Genomic DNA, 16740 nt, shown 5'->3' with positions numbered 1-16740 from the left:
GAATAAATAGGTAAGAAGATTGTGTAAGAAAAGAAGCAGAGATTGTAGTGATGTGACCACAAGCTAAGCAATGCCTGTAACCATCAGTACTTAGAAGAAGCAAATAAGGAATCTGTCCTAGAACCTTCAGAGGGAGCACAGTTTTACTAAACTCCTTAATGCTAGACTTCTGGACTCCAAAGCTGTGAAAGAATATATTCATTTCAAATCATCTGGTTTGTTACAGTTTATTAATTCAGGCCTAGAACAATCATAGAATCTAAAGGTTGTGGACTGTGTGTCTTAGTCACTTTCCTCACCCTAAGAAATAACACCCAATACCCACAGCTTTAAAGAGAGGTATATTTTTGTCCCACAGTCTTATCCATGGCTCAAAGGCTCCAAGGCAGCAATAGTATGGTGGACAGGCCAGTGGGGAAGCTAAGCTGCTCATCCCACAGCAGTCGGAAAGCAGAGAAGAGGGGGAGCCAGGGAGGGAGACTACTTTTGCAGATCTCACCCCGCAGTGCAGTGATTTTTCTGATCAGGCCTTACTTCTAACAGCACATTCAGCTGTGGCTACATTAGTGCATTTATCCATTAATGAGCATAATACCCTAGTGATCCAATCACTTTCTAAAAGCCACTTCTCTGAATACCTCAGGCTTTTGTGGAACCCTCTAGATCAAACTGTGACAATATAAAAGAAACAGTTCTGTAAAAGCAGATAACAAGGGTACTTGATCCAAATTTGGCAGAATTTTGCAAGTGGTAATAAACAAGGATCCTAAAAGAAGATTCCAAATGGGCCAAAACCAAAAAGGTAATTTTAACAGTAGCTAATAGAAGGCACTTTTCAGTGTTAAGATTTTATGTGTATGAATATTGAATTAATTTAATTATATAAACTAAATAAAAAATTAAACACTAATCAACTACAAAGTTATTAACTTTTCTTACTTATAGATCTCTTCTGTGGTACCTAAGTGCCTTAGTTCACCAACACTTTTCCAAATAAACACAAAACAAAAGTGAGTAGGGAGTATGATAGCCCTCTTCCATGCTTCTGTGCTAATTCAGGAAGCTCAGGGACAGGCCATCTGTTATAAATTGAAGAAGCACATCAAATGTCTTCCCAAATCCATATATGGGGCTCACCTTGAAACTGGAGGTTAAAGAGTCCCAGTAATATTTGAGCCAGCTTGTAGGCAGCCTTGAGCCTAAAAGATAGACAGGGTGGTTCTCAGAAGTAGGCGAGGCCAAGAAATAAGCATACCATAACAAGCAAGAACTATAAAATTAGTCACATAAAATTAGTTATGAATTAATTAATTCATCCTTGAATGAAGATGTTTTAATGGCAAAGAAATAAAAAAAATTTAAACTATCATTTTATTTATTTTGGAGGGGCTTGGCTTTTTAATAATTTTATTGAGAAACAAATAGTGATGAGACAGTTTCAAATCCAATTAGTAGGACAGTTTCAATAATTAATACATTGCATATTATTGTCTTAGTGGTTATTCATTGTACAAGATGCAGACATGATATCCTGTTTACAAACAACTCTTTCTATTCATTGAATTAAGAGAATGTAGCTGCATATCTATCCTAACTATTTTGAATATACAGATACAAAATGATCATTCATTTGTATCCCCCTTTTTTGTTTAGTTTTGTCAGAGAAGGGTATTCCATTGTCATTTCCATATTGAAGATGTGTGAATTCAGCAAAATATTCCAACATAGTCCAGTAGTCCATAATAGTAGTGGTTTTCCATAAGACTGGCAATGTCAGAAGTTGTTGACTTGAGTCTTTTACAGCTCAGCATATTAATATGGCTTTACTTTTTATACTTTGTTTTTATTTAACTATCATTTCAATGAATAGCCTATTTCATCAGGCACTCCTTTAGGTTATATATATATTGAGCCTAATCTATGAAAAATATACTGTGCATAATCCCATTCTATAAGCAAGGAAACTGAAGAAGAGAAAAGCAGAGCTTACTAAAGTGAATTGTCCAGAGTCACACAATTTGTAAGTGGCAAAACTAGTGTTCAGACCCAGGCTGCCTGGCTCTAGAATTCATACTTGTCATGATTGCATTTTCTATTATATAATTTCTGTAATGAAAGTAAATAAAAATAGCAACCAGCAACATCTTTCAATATGGATCCACAAGGAATTTGTAATTATCATCTTGCTTTTACCAGTAAAGAAATCAAGGGCTAGAGAACTGGCCCACAATTACACAGATTGAATTTGAGTCAGACTCCACAGCTCATCAAGCTATTTACCTTTGTGATAGAAAATATTGTTGCCTGGTTTATATTCTTGGTTAATTTATTAACCATCCCTTAAAGCCATCCTAGGTTTTAATCTCTTTGAATAGGGTAACAACCTTATCATATTCTTCAACTTAACCAGACACACAAAGTGGAACTTTGTCCTCACTGCTCTCAGCTTTTCCTTTCATATGCTTTGCAAATAGCAACAAAAATAGCTATTTGAAATTTTTTTATTAACCTGTATTACTTGTACCTATGAATGGGCCTCAGTGTAAGATTTAAAACACATGTCTATCATGTGCACAGATTGAATCAGAATGGTTAGCATTTCTTTATATTTGGAGATGCAATGTATCTATCTTCTAAGTGTTTTTATCCTAAGTAATTATAAAGTGCAGTCACCCATTTATACTGTGAAACACTAGAAGTTATTCCTGCTATCTAACAGTTTTGTTACCCATTTGTCAACCTCCTTTCGCCCACCATATTTCCCAATCTCTAGTAATCGCTATTCTATATTCAGAATTCGTATTTTTTAACTTCCATATAGGAGATAGAACTTGAAATAATATCTGTGCCCAACTTATCTTACTTAACATAATGTCTTCTAATTCCATCTAATTTGCAAGACTCACAGAATTTAATAGTGGATAGTAATCTAGCCATGCACCACAGTGTATCCATACTACATTCTCTTCATCCACTCCCTCAGTAATGTACACCAAGGTTGATTCTATGCCTTAGCTGCGGTGAATAATGTGCTAATGTAAAGATGGGAGTGCAGGCATCTCATTGGTATGTGAACTACTTATTGACCATTTGTATTTCTTATTTTAAAAAGTATGTACTTAGATCATTTGCCCATTTTTAACAATTTTTTACTCATTTTAATGAGAAAAATAGCAATGAAACAGTTTCAAAGCAGGTTAGTAAGACAGTTACAATAATACATTGCATATTGTTGCCTTCATAGTAGTTATTCAGAGGACAAGATGAAAAAATGATGCCTTGTTTAAACAATATTAGTACAAACCTTTCTTCTCATTGAACTAATAGGAGGTAGCTGTATATCTATCCTAACTATTTTGTATATACATATATTTTTTCACTACAAAATGGTCCTTTATTTATATCCCCCTTGTTTTGTTTTGTCAAAGATGGGTGTTCTATTGTTGTTAGAGAAGCTGTATTTGGAGAAGTCTTTAAAGGACCTTTTCATACTTGATGCCAGTTCAAATATGGTAGGTACTTGAATTCAGCAAAATAACCCAATATAGTCCAATAGTCCATAATAGCAGTGGGTTATCAGAAGAACTGGCAATTGTCTGAAGTTGTTGACTTGAGCTTTTTACAGTTCAACACACTAATATGACATTACTTTTTATAACTTGTGGTTATACTTTTCTGCTGGATAGTTAAGACCAAGTTAAAGCAAGACCTACTTAAGTAAAAATGTAACTTTTATACGTGACAAGGTCAGTTAAATCACCTCAGGATTTACCCTGAAACCATGTATAACACCTTGTAGATCTTTTGTCAGTGTCAGCCATTTGGATGAGTCGTGGCCATTGCTTGAGCAATTTGCTCTCTGTGAAAGCCTGAGAGAGTTTTTTTCTCTCTAAGGCACACTATAAATCATCAGTCACTTTCCTCTGTGGCCCTATAATTTCCTTGATCAAAAAATTTGGAACACCATTGAGTTACAAGATGTCACAGCACAGGTTTTCTTATGTCCTGAGTCCTCACTGATCTTGAAGGGCTTGGGCCAAAATATTGGCTATCCTTGTAGCCCCTCTTTTTCTCTAATTTTTGATCTGCAAAATTTAGTTGTTAAACATCCAGAAGAGAAGCTTCATGATATTATTAACCTGTAACAAAAGCTGTTGAGCTTAACATCACTAGCTATCTGAATATCAAACGCCTTAGCCATAATATGGAACTGCTATTTTCCAACATCCATGGATATTCTAAACTTTAAATACCTATAGAATGTTAAAAAAATATGTATTTTTAGACAGAAATTTAGAAATCAAAACATATACAACATTGTAGCAGTATGATCCTATGACTTTTTTTCTTGTCTCTTGTTTTCTTTTATTACCTTTTTTTCTACAAACATTTACTTTAAAGAGAGTATAGCAATATTTGATAGGACATTAGAAGTAGCATACATTTAGAAGACCAAAATGATAGGTATTCCAAGCATGGTTTTAGTATTACACATCACTATCCTCAGTTTAGTTGCTTAGTTCACAGATATCAGCCTATATAGTTAGTTAGGGTGAGAATTCTACCCATTAAGTGCTATTTTAAAAAACCTGATGAAGATTCTTAGGACCATTGCCTTAACCATCTTGTTTATATAAATGTATGGTTTTGCCCCTGCCATATTTCCTAACTTTTCTCCTTTCTCTCTGTTTGTTGTTAATCCTTATGTTCTTGCTTTCCATTTAACTATGTCATACCTTTCATTTTTTTATTTCTTCTTTCAAGTTCTTACACTAGGGAGACAATATGATATTTACACATGTGGGTCTGGTTTATTTTTACACATGTGTGTCTAGTTTGTTTCATTTGCCCATTTTTAAAAATTAGATTATTTGGTTTTTTATTGTCAAGCTTTTTATTTTCTTGTGTATTCTAGATATTAATTCTTTGTCAGATAAATCACTATCAAACATTTTCTCTCATTTTCTTCTACTTGCTGTAAATTTTTTCTATTTGCTTTGCTGTAATCCAGTTTGTCTATTTCTGCCTTTGTTCCTTGTACTGTTAGGGGCATTTCTTAAAAACCATTTCCTATGCTTATGCCTTCAAATAGTTCTCTTACATCTTCTTGTAGTGGCTTCATAGTTTCAGGCCTTATATTTAGGTCTTTTCATTTATTTTGAGTTGATTTTTGTATAGAGTGAGAAATAAGAGTCAAATTTCAATCTTCTGCATATGGATATCCTGTTTTTCAAGCATAATTTATCAAAGAGTCTATCCTTTTTTCCAAACATATGATTTTTGTTCCTTTGTTCAAATCACTTTATTATAGATTCACAGGTTTATTTCTGGGACCTCTCTTCTGTGCCTTTGGTATATATGTTTGTTCTTCTACCAGTACCATGCTGTTTTAGTTACTATAATTCTATAGTAAATGAAATGACATATCATAGTGCCTCCAGCTTTGTTCTTTTTATTCAACGTTGCTTTAGCTATTCAGGGTCTTTTGTGCTTCCATCTGAATTTTACATTGTTTTTCTAGTTTTTTTAAGAACATCACTAGTGGTTTTCTGCATTTCCACTGAATCTGTAAATAGCTTTAGGTAGTATGGATATTTTTACAATACTAATTTGAACTTCTGATGACTCAGTTACTTTTCTCTCATTGCTGGGACAAAATACCTGACACCCAAAGTTAAGAAAGAAAGGTTTATTTAGCTCACAGTTAGTGGAGGTTTCAGTCCACACTCAGCTGGCTCCAAGGCAGAGTGGTACACTGCAGAAGGCAGCCATTTATGACAGCAAAAAGAACAAAGGGAGGGGCAGTGGCTTCAGTGGCTAGCTAACCTCTCTCCCCTCCTAACATTGTGATGCAAATTTATTGCCCCAGGGCACATGAAGCATGCACACCCACAATCTCAGCATTAGAGCTTTAATTAATCACAAACTCTGGAAGCCTCCACATGACTGCATGAGGCTTTGGGGGTCAACTAGATGCAAACCATAACACCTAAGCAGAAATTTTTGTGTCTTTAATTTTTTCCTCAGTATTTTGTAATTTTTCTTGTGGAGCTTTTTGTTTTCTTGGTTAAATTTATTCCTAGGTTGGTACATTGGTTTGTTTGTTTGCTTATTGTGATACTAGAGATAGAACTTTGGGCCTCATGTATGCTAAGCAAGTACTCCACCACTGAACTAGCTCCTTCCAGCTCCCTTTTCTCCTCTTGCTTCTCCTTCTCTTACTCCTCATACTCTTCCTCTTTTGTAACTGCTGTATATGAAACTGCTTTCAAGATTTGTTTATCACTAAATTTGTTTGTTTGTTTATTTGTTTTGTAGTACTTGGGATTAAACCCAGGGACCTCACAATAAGCTATATCCCTGTTCCTTTTATAATTTTTATCTTGAGCAGGGTCTAGCTAGGTCACTTAGTTGCCCAGACTGGACTTCAGCTTGGAATCTTCCTGCCTCAGCCCTCCAGAGTACTGGGACTATAAGCCTGTATACTCATGCCTGGCTTTCCATATGCTTGTTAATAATGAACAAAAAAAAATTATTGAGTTTTGTGTGGTGATATTTTTATTCTTTAACTTTACTGGATTCTTTTATCAATTCTAACAGTCTTGGTGGACCTTTAGGATTTTCTGTACCTAGAATCATATTGTCTGCAAATGGGGATAATTTTACTTTGTCCCTTTTTGTTTGTATGACTCATTTCTTTCTCTTATTCATTTCCTCTTGCTAGGGCTTCTAATACTATAATGAATAAGAGTAATGAGAATAGGCACCCTGCTCTTGTTCCTTTTGTTAGAAGAAATATCCTCAGCTTCTCTGTACTTAGTGTGATATTGCCTGTGGTTTTGTCACGTCTAGCCCTAATTATGTTGAGGGAGATCCTCTTATACTTCATTTATTCAGTTTTCATCATTTAGGGATGTTGAATTTTATCAAATGCTTTTTCTATACCTGTGGAAATGATCATATGAATTTTTTCATCCTTAATTATATTGTTGTTCTATATTCAGTTTTTTGATTTGCATGTGTTGAGCCAAACTTGTATCCTTGGGATAAATCTAATTGATCATGATGAATGATCTTTCATTTACTGCCGTATTCTACTTTCTAGTATGCTGTTAGAATTCTTACAAATATGTGCCTTAGGTATGTTGGTATATAGTTTTTAGTTTTTGAGAGAAAGGAACGGGGGAGAGAGAGAGAAAGAGATAGAGATAGACAGAGACAGACAGAGACAGAGACACAGAGACAGAGACAGAGACAGAGACAGAGACAGAGACACAGAGACAGAGCGAATGTGTGCCATGCTCCTGTCTGGTTTTGACACCAGTACAATGCAATTTTTATATGCCTTTTCACCTCCTGCTATGTGCCAGACTCTGGTATGTGTTTTACTTCCATTATTCCAATTAATCCTCCAGAAGAAACTATAAGTAGATTTTTTTTAATATTTACAATACGTATTAGAAAGCTAAGGCTCAAATGTTAAAACATGTCACTCAGCTAATATTACCAGATCTTAAATTTCTGATTTTGCATATTATTTTTTATTAGTTGTCCTTCAGGCCAACTGCTTTATGAAGGCATTAGTTTCCTAGGAAGGATTCGCTGTGTCTGGAATTAGGATGTGTTACTTTCTTGGGATTGTCAGGGGAGAAGCTACTTTCTCCTGCAAGATAAGGACCATTATTTTAGCATATACTTCAGAGAATAGTATTCATCTCCAGGATGCCTAAAATTCATATTTTTAAGGCACTTGTCACTCTCTATTCCTTGAATATAGGACAGTTTTCTTGTATCCATTAACAGCATACTGTTAGTCTTAATATCAAAAATCTACCTCTGTCGTGGGCTTAGAGAAAAGACCTAATGATGAATTTAATCATCAGTATTAAAATCTACTGTACAAAGGAAAGTGAAAGATAGCAACACATTTTATCTTATGAAGGCAAGAAAACAGGCTTTTCTCACTAAGTAATGAAACACGACAAAGAATGAAGCTGTGCTGCAGCTTAAAGATTTAGAAACATGTCTGACAATCTTGCTAAATGTGTATATCGTTAAATTAGGATGCTATCAACTTTCCTCCTTTTGGAAACTTAAGAGACATTGTTTAGGCATATCTATTAGGGACAGTTTGGTGCAGACTTAGATGTGTCCTTGCCCAAGGGCTGACAGATGGATCAAATGACCTCTCAGCATCCCCTACATTCCCACGCTTCTGTTTTCCTATGATCAGAGACTGGCTGGTTAGCTGAGTCAGATTTGCCCTTGTAAATTAGTGAGTCATTTGCCCTAAAAGAAAATGGGCAGGCTTTTTGCCCACAAAATAAAAGCCTGAATATCCTCTTCCAGATGAAATCGTACTATTAAACATTCATTTTCTTAAGGTAGGAGGTATTTCTCTAAAGTGACACCTAACAGAAGCAAAAGTACCAAACCTTATCAGATAAGGGCTTAGCAAACATCAAGTCCCTGAAGAAAGACTAAGAACAAGACACAGGAAGAGGGAGGCCCAAAGAGAAAGGGATGGGGTGGGGACATAAAGATCAGTTGTACTTACTGGAAATGGACTCTAAGCTCCTGCAAAAGATAAAGTGTGCCTCCTTCTCTGCTGTCTCGTAGTCTTTTTTTTTAACATTTATTTATTTAGTGTGTGTGTGTGTGTGTGTGTGTGTGTGTGTGTGTGTGTGGCCAGCTCAGCCCACCAGGGGGAGAGGCTGGCTGGCATGTGGTGCTGGGGGATCGAACCGCGGTCCCTGTGCTTTGCCAAGCTTTTTCCAAGTAGGTGCTTTAGACCACTGAGCCATCTCGCCAGCCCCTCTTGTAGTCTTTTGATGAAGCAGAGCCTCTACCAGGAACAAACACTGACCAAGGCAATAGAAACACTAAAGTATGGTAGAAAAATATGTCTTACTTTCCTACAAAATACTGAACACATAGTGGATATGTAACAAACAACTACAAGGGCCAGATCTACACTTAAGCAACAAATACTGAGTTGCTAATAGGCACAAGGTACTGTTCTTGGTAATAACCAAATGCACAAATCCTTGGCCCTCATGGAACTTCCATTCTGGTGAAGGAAAGGTAAGTAATACATTATGAGAATTCTAGGAACTATGGTAAGCAGACCTACCCTACCTTTCAAAGCCTATCTAAAAGGGAGGTTCTTTTTGGCATGTGAAGACTGAATAGAAATTATAGAAAGGTGTGAGCTGGAAGAGAAGAAGCGACCTAGAAAATATTCCATTTAAATTTGTCAAAAAGTGAGTTGGTAATGGAGGTCACTGACAGAGCATTTGCTTAGTATACACAAGGACATAGTTTTAATCTCCAGAACTAAAGATAAAAGTGACTGATGCTATCACTTTGCTTGTGTGGCAGGATAAAAGATAATCTCTCTCTCTCTCTCTCTCTCTCTCTCTCTCTCTCTCTCTCTCTATTATTCAAATGTTTACACAATAATACCTTTAAAACAATATCAAAGTTATAATTAACACTGTTTTATTCATTTTTATCATGTAGCTTAACTGAGTTAGTCTTCAAACTATTACTTGTAAATTAAGATCAAATTGTGTAAGGATATGATAAAACTTAAAGCCCAAACTCAAAATCAAACACAAGTTTTACCCTCACATTATAAACATTGAGTCTAATCCCAAAAACGTGTCTGATGACATTTTACTTAAACAAGATAAAACATGTGACATTGTGACATGGATCTTTCCCCACCTACATTGAATGTAAATTACAGGTTGGTTCCTGCACTACAGGTGGACCTGTGGCAGCCCAGCAGTATTGTCTATGTGTCAGAGGGGACAGTGACCGATGTCCATATTCCCCAAAAAGCTTCCCAGGGCCTGTTAGCCTTCTTCCAGGAAGCCAACATCAAATACAAGTAAGAATTCTTTTTTGCTTGCTACCAAATTTATCTGTACTAAATTGACCTGAATGACCATTGAATTAAGATTATTCAAGTGCTTATGAGTGTTTTCATTTTTCATTATGAGAAAACTGATGTGACTCTAGTCACCTTTGAAGGGCTTATTCATCGAATGGAAGCTAGGAGATATGACATTCACAAACCATTTCCCCATTACCACTTCTGTGTGAAGAAAGGGGAGCAAGCTCGTAATGCCTAGAGGGTGTTGAGAAAGCATGGAAGGCAAAGGCTTTCAGCAGGAGTCATATCAGCCAGAGAAGGCCAGTTGGTAGAAAGCTGTCAGAGCAGAAGGAGGATCCCAGACCTGATCTTGTGAGTGGTGCTGCCCCCTTGGATGGTATAAGCAAGAAGCCACACATCTGTAGGATAGAGGACCAGTAATAAATAACAGTAGGAGTCCAGGTAAGGGATGGCAAGGCCCTAAGTTAGGACCAGAATAGTAGAGTCAGGAGAGCATTCAAAAAATATTTCAATGATAAAACTACCTGGACTCACCACTTGCTGTTGAGGGTGAAGCTGCAAATGTCTCAGTTTTTTTTATATTCTGGAGAATTTCACTGTGTAAACAGATTGGAATGGATTGGATATTTTAGGTGTTCTTATTTAAAGAAATAGAACAATTAGAAAACAGCAAGCACTAGGTACTCACAGGAGTCAAAGAAGGAAAGACCTCAAGAGAAGAAATGGTACCCAAAGCCAAGCGTCACATTGCACCCAGCAAGAAAGAGACTAACCTCCTCTTTTGGATTTGGTGATGAAAATTGTGTTATTAATACTAATAACAACACATGATGGTTAGGAATAGCACATAGAGAAGTAAGTAGAATGTCAGAACTGAGAGAAAACTACAGCTCTTAGCCTTTAGAATAAGGAAAGAGGCAGAGAATACATGAGCACAAAAAGATGTGGCATCGATGACTGTGTCTTTACTTTTCTTATCACTAGGACACAATACCCAATACTCACAAATTAGAGGAGGAGAGGATAAGTTTTGGATCACAGTTTGTATAGATTTCAGTCCACAGTTTGCTCTGGCTCAGAAGTAGGACAGAATGGCAGAGGGGGCGTTGCAGAGGAAAGCTGCTCAGCGTAAGGCATCCAGGAGGCAGAGAAAGCGTCGATGGAAGAATAGAAGGGGAGATATAGCCTTTGACATCACAAAATCCATCTTAGGCACTTTCCTCACCCCTGGGACCGACTGCTTAGAAGATTGGATATTTGTCCCAGTGGGGGGAAATTCTGGCATATCTTTAGAGGAAGGAGACGGTGATAATACCAGACAATGCACAGGTGGAGGGGTGAGTTGGAAGAATAAGAAGGATACCTTGTCCTCTAAGGCTGAAGAAGTAAAAGTGGGTCTGCTGAAGATTGCAAAGAAAGGCCGGATGTGCTGGCCCATACCTTTAATCCCAGCACTCAGAAGACTGAGGCAGAAGGGCTTCTATGAGTTCAGCATTTTTTAAAAAATGTATTTGGCACAGGGTCTACAGGGTCTCACTACATAGATCAGACTTGTAGTGATTCTCCTATCTTCAGCCTCCCAAGTGCTGGGATTGCAGGTGCATACCACCATGCCCAGTCTCAGTCGCCATATCAGCATGCCTTGGGGGCAAGGCCAGCATGGCACACTGAGGATCAAACCCTGGCTGATGTGCTCTGCCTAAGCATGCACTTTAGTCCACTGAGCTAGCTAGCCAGCCCTAGAACTGCTATGAGTTCAAAGCCAGTCTGGGCTACAAAGTGAGTCCAAGGCCAGCCTGAACTATGTAGTGAAAACTTGTCTCAAAAAGGCAAAACCAAAAAAAATTGCAAAGAAAAAATTATAAATTGAAGATAATAGCTGGAGATTTTCTAAGTGGGGTAAGCATGATTATCTACCAAGCATTTTTTGCAAAACAGGTTTTGAAAACTATTGTTGGGGAAAATATGAGGTGAAAACCAATAAAACTCATTGCTTCTGAGAAGACAGAAGATAGTTCTGATACAGAGTTAAGGATTTTTTTCAATATGAACACTGAGAGGGGGAGGGGAAAGGAGAGGAGGAGGGGAAGCAGGTCTAAATCACTAGAGAATGACAACATTTTTGAATCTCCTTTGTTGGTGACAAGAGCATAGGTCAAGAGTATAGCCAAGAATTAAAGAAAGGTAACAGTGAGTTGCACCACAAAGAAGGAAGAAGAGATTTTCCTGGAAGTTAGAAGATCAGTGCAGAAGCAGAGATAAGATTCCAGGAGAACAATAACTTCCCTCCCTTTTGGTCCATATTAGATAGGAAGAGAGTGTGGAGATAGCCAAAAAGAAAGTATGTCATAAGAGTCAGATTTCCAATTGACTTAAGTGGAAGAATATGAAGTCCAAGAATATGAAATGGATAGTCCTCTGAACAGAGGATGACATTGGAAGTTTGTCAACAGTGGAATAGAGTGTGCACAGGAAAGAGGGATGGTGGAGAGAAGAGGACTAGCAGAGGACCAGGAAAGAGGAAGAGTAGTGTGATGGACAAACGAAACGGAAAGGAATGGCTTTCCTTTCATTGGGAATCCATTTCTTAGGATTTCAGGGCTGAGAGGCAAAACTGTAAATAACTACTCTCAACTACACCAAAATGTTAACAGGTCATTATACTGTCAAAACTGGCAGATGGCCCCTGGTGTACCGGGACACCTGAGTGACCTGATGCCCCCGAGAGTCAACTGTAAGGGGCCTGCACCTTCTGAAAGCCTGTACCACAGGGTGCAAATGGCAGTGGCATCCTGGTTCACACAAACACTGCCTTGCCAAAAGGACATTTGCTGCCTTGTTAAAATACTGATATGCTTTCTGTAGAAAGGTAGTTCAGCTTTGCTTCTAAATATAATCACCACTATGCATAAAACTATTGTTCATATTGGATACATTTTAGTCTTTGCTGTAGCTTTGAATGCATGCTCTGATTCTGTGAATGCCTGGCAAGAAAGAACCTGGCAATTATATCTATAGGTACCCAGTAACAACTCACATGCTTCGTTAATTATTGTTCAGTAGGAAAAAAAATACCAGTTATTTTAACAAGTCTCTATTTTCTGCCATTAAATATAGGTCATGTGGAACCAATATAGAATAAAATATCACACTTCATGTCACAGAGTCTAAAGTCTAAAAAAAATGAGTATTTTAAATCAGTTTTCTCCTCATGAAGAACAATCACTTAGAATTACTCATTTTGTTGCTCCCAAGATAATAACATGTAAGAGTCAATTAAATTCCACAGGCATAGCAGGTAGAGATCCTTTTCACTGACTTTTATTATTGTAGCCTGAGGTATTTTCAAAAGATTATCATTTGTTCTGTACGACTATGTATAATGTATCACTACAGTGAACTATAAAGCAGAGATAATGTGACCCTATGTATATGGCCCCTAGGTGGTCAACACCTCTCCATGAGATGACTCATTCTGCCGTTAATTCAGGCATTTCAAAAATGGCTGAAACTTGGCAATCAAATTTCCATTTTTGATGACACTTCACTACCTTGGAAGCTTTGAGATGGTAGTTTTGCACTGAGTGATGACATCTCTTGGAAAGTTTTCAGTACCTCTAGTCATACGAGTGTACCCAGCTGGGTAAGAATCTTAACCAACTGTAAGGAACTAAGAAAACACAACTGTTTAAAAGATCATTTTGATGCTCTATTTCACAGTTCATCATCCATATTCTGGTAAACTGTTGGAGAAAGAAAATGAGGGTGGGCCATGTTTTTCAATATAGTTGTTTTAATTATAAGCTCAGCCTCTTGGAGCTTGTATTGGGGTACAGTCTAGGGTACTGAGCCTGCATGAGTGTGCTGGGGCTGCTGTAACAAAATACAATAAACCTTTTAAACTGGACATTTAGAAGATGTTTGTGAAATTGCCAAATTGGGCAACTCTATCTTACTGTTTTTCCTTTATTTCCTGAGAAAGAAGAGAGTAGCCAGGAGAAATAGTCCCAGGAGGGAAACATGCCTGAAATTACCTGTCATAATTGGAATGTGGAGAAAGCTTACAACCACCTCATTCCTACCCAAACCCACATCCTTCTGAACATTTCAGGTTCTCTTGTAGTACAACAAAGCTTGGACATTGACATAGAACCCATTTGGCTCTTGACACCTGCCTTAGCACTATTGTAAAGCTCTTCAGCCCAGGCACCTCATCATGTAATTTCTTGCCACTGGGAAGGAAAATAATGCCAATACTTATGTTATTTTGGTTGACAACTTAATGTTCCACTCACATTTTAAGCCACTGCAAGCAGCTGCCAAGAAAATTTACTAAGCTTTCTGCACCTCACTTCATCTTGATTCTCAAACTCTTTCCAATTTTAAAGTAGAAAATTGAGCAATAAACTAATGTTCAAGTGCTGACTAGTGCTTTGTCTGCAGAAGGTAATAAATAGCAAGTAAGTCAAAAAGAACTTGTTATATACCCACCATAGCTCTAAATAAATTCTCTTCCTTCTTGGAGTAAAAAGTATTCATTTGAGTGACTCAAGATAATCTTTTTAATTAATTGGCTTATATAGATTAGGCTTGTAAGTCATTCAGAGATGCTATCTCATGTTATTCTAGTAGCACTTAAACCAAGCAACAAGTTCTTTTGGAAGATAAAACATGATAGCAAAGTTTTTCAGCCACCTGTCAGCCCAGGAACATCATTGAGGGCTATCTTACATCTTTAAATATTGTATGAGAATGAAGTGCCTTCTTCCTTCATGGCATTCTCATTAAGGGTGACATGAATCTTATGAAGCCACACTCTAGCTGCAGTTGGTTCCACCCACTGAATGAGCTTGGCATTCATTCCCACCCTGAGCTCAACCTCCAGTTTCCAATGCATTTATGTGACTAGCTGGGCCTTTCCTTCTCTTGGCATCTTTTATATAGACTGGCAGCAAAATAACTTTTTTTCAGCTGGTACTTCTTCAGTTTCCACTTGAGAATATAGCTCCTTCTGTCCTTTTCCTCTTTTCTCTGTGTCTTGGCCCAAATGTGCTTGGTGATGACCTGAAAATAGGCTCTTGGTAAAGAAGCAAATGTGAGTAGATAGAAGCAGAAGGAAAGAGAATAAGGGAGGGAGGAGAAGAGCAGTAGAGGCTCAGTTTTCATTAAATCACACTGAAGGTGGAGTCACAAGAAGTTGGGTCTGCATTCCAAGTTCAAATCCTGGCTCTGGAATTTGACACCGGAATGTCATTGGCAAAATTTTAATCCTTTTGAGTCTCAAATTCCCCACTTATAAAATGGAGATACTAGTAGAATCTACCACATAGGTTAATGAATTAAGATTGTGTGCATGAAATGTGTAGCATGGTTCCTCACTTCTGCTAAGTAAATATAAGTGCTCAAAGCATCATTAATCCTAGATGCTCAGTAGTAGTTATTAGTGGAGTACTACTATTATTTGAGGACATCTACCTATAGTTTTACACTTTAAATTTGTCATTTACTTAGCAGTTTTTATTTCCTGAAAAAGAACGTTTTCTCAACATTTATTATTTTTAGAAATGTCAAACTTGGCAGTCCTTTTTCCATCCACATCATGAAACACTGGAACACTTTTGTGCTACTTCTTTATTCAGTCACGTGTGATGCTATATTTTGGAATTGCCTGATTTTCCTTTTACCTTAATTTACTTTTCATTGTGTCTATTATTTCAAATCCAGGATCCTCATAGAAGATCTTCAGAAAGCGCTGGAAAATGGAAGTAGCCTGCAAATCCAGAGAAATAGAAGATCCCTCCCTGAATATAATTATGAAATTTATCACTCCTTAGAAGAAGTGTGTAATCAAAGGAGCTTTTCATGGTTTTTTTTTACTGGTTTACCTTTGCCCACTTAGGCATAAGGATTGGGAAAGAAGCATGAAGGGAGACACTGGCCCTGGGAAGAAGAGGTGTAACACTCACATGGCTTCGGCAGCTCAGTTCACACAACTCTTCCATTGAGCCTTTTATTGCTACATAAGAAGTAGCAAAATAATCTGAATTTAACTTAATTTGCCTAGTCTAGCCCTATAAGAACACGGGAAATACAATGGAAGAGTGAGGTAGTGTTAAATTTATAATTGTAGAGGCTTTACTGAAAAGGCACAGAAAGTAGAGCTAGCCCGAGTTTCAGGGAAAGGCTTTGTTTGAAGAATACAGAAACATGCTGTTATTTATTCTATCTAGAAAACTCATAGAAACCTTGTCCTCACCACCACATCCTTTACTGTGCATCTGAAAACAGCTTGCCATTCTTCAAATATTAGATGAAACAAAATGGTAGACGTTTCTACCCTCCCAAACTGTTGCAAACCCCTCTACCCACGAGCCTCCAGCCTATCACCCAACCCCACTGCACACAAAGATGATACCTTTCACAGTTCTTACTACGTCATTGCATGATCATTCAACTAATGTCCTTCTGTCCTAATAAGCTGCAGGTTCTATGAGGGTAAACCATTTCTTCCCTGTTGATCCCCAGTGGCAGGCATATACAGTCCTCCAAATAGAGAAGATAGATATTTTCTTAACAAAATAAACAAATCTGTGTGTTTTACATATTTTCCCTAATTTAAACCAAAAAAAAAGTCTGTCGGACACAAAATTAATGAGATCCTGCTACATTATTAAGAGTATGTCTGGTTCTTTTGATACCAACTCTCTGTTCAGAGTTGTTTTCTCATATTTTCTGTCTCAATATACTCAAAAGCTTGAAAATTAAAAGCAAGAAACAGTTTTAGATACATTGGCACACACGAGTACTGTTAAAGTGCCCTGGAAAGTCAAATTTATATA

General features: G+C 37.3%; 1 protein-coding gene across 1 annotated transcript in view; it reads left to right on the top strand.

Moving 5' to 3' along the window:
- Window positions 1-16740, top strand: part of Cpa6 (carboxypeptidase A6) — a 352847-nt gene that overhangs the window by 219029 nt on the left and 117078 nt on the right. Inside the window, exons 3-4 of the mRNA XM_004637530.1 lie at window positions 9771-9895; window positions 15626-15740. Coding sequence (XP_004637587.1) covers window positions 9771-9895; window positions 15626-15740 — 240 coding nt within the window. The remainder of the gene's footprint in view (window positions 1-9770; window positions 9896-15625; window positions 15741-16740) is intronic.

Source organism: Octodon degus, unplaced genomic scaffold (assembly GCF_000260255.1).
Source record: "Octodon degus isolate 3935 unplaced genomic scaffold, OctDeg1.0 scaffold00091, whole genome shotgun sequence".
In the NCBI taxonomy this organism is placed as follows: Eukaryota; Metazoa; Chordata; class Mammalia; order Rodentia; family Octodontidae; genus Octodon; species Octodon degus.
The sequence above is the reverse complement of the archived record's forward strand: the minus strand, read 5'-3'. Positions and strand labels throughout refer to the sequence as shown.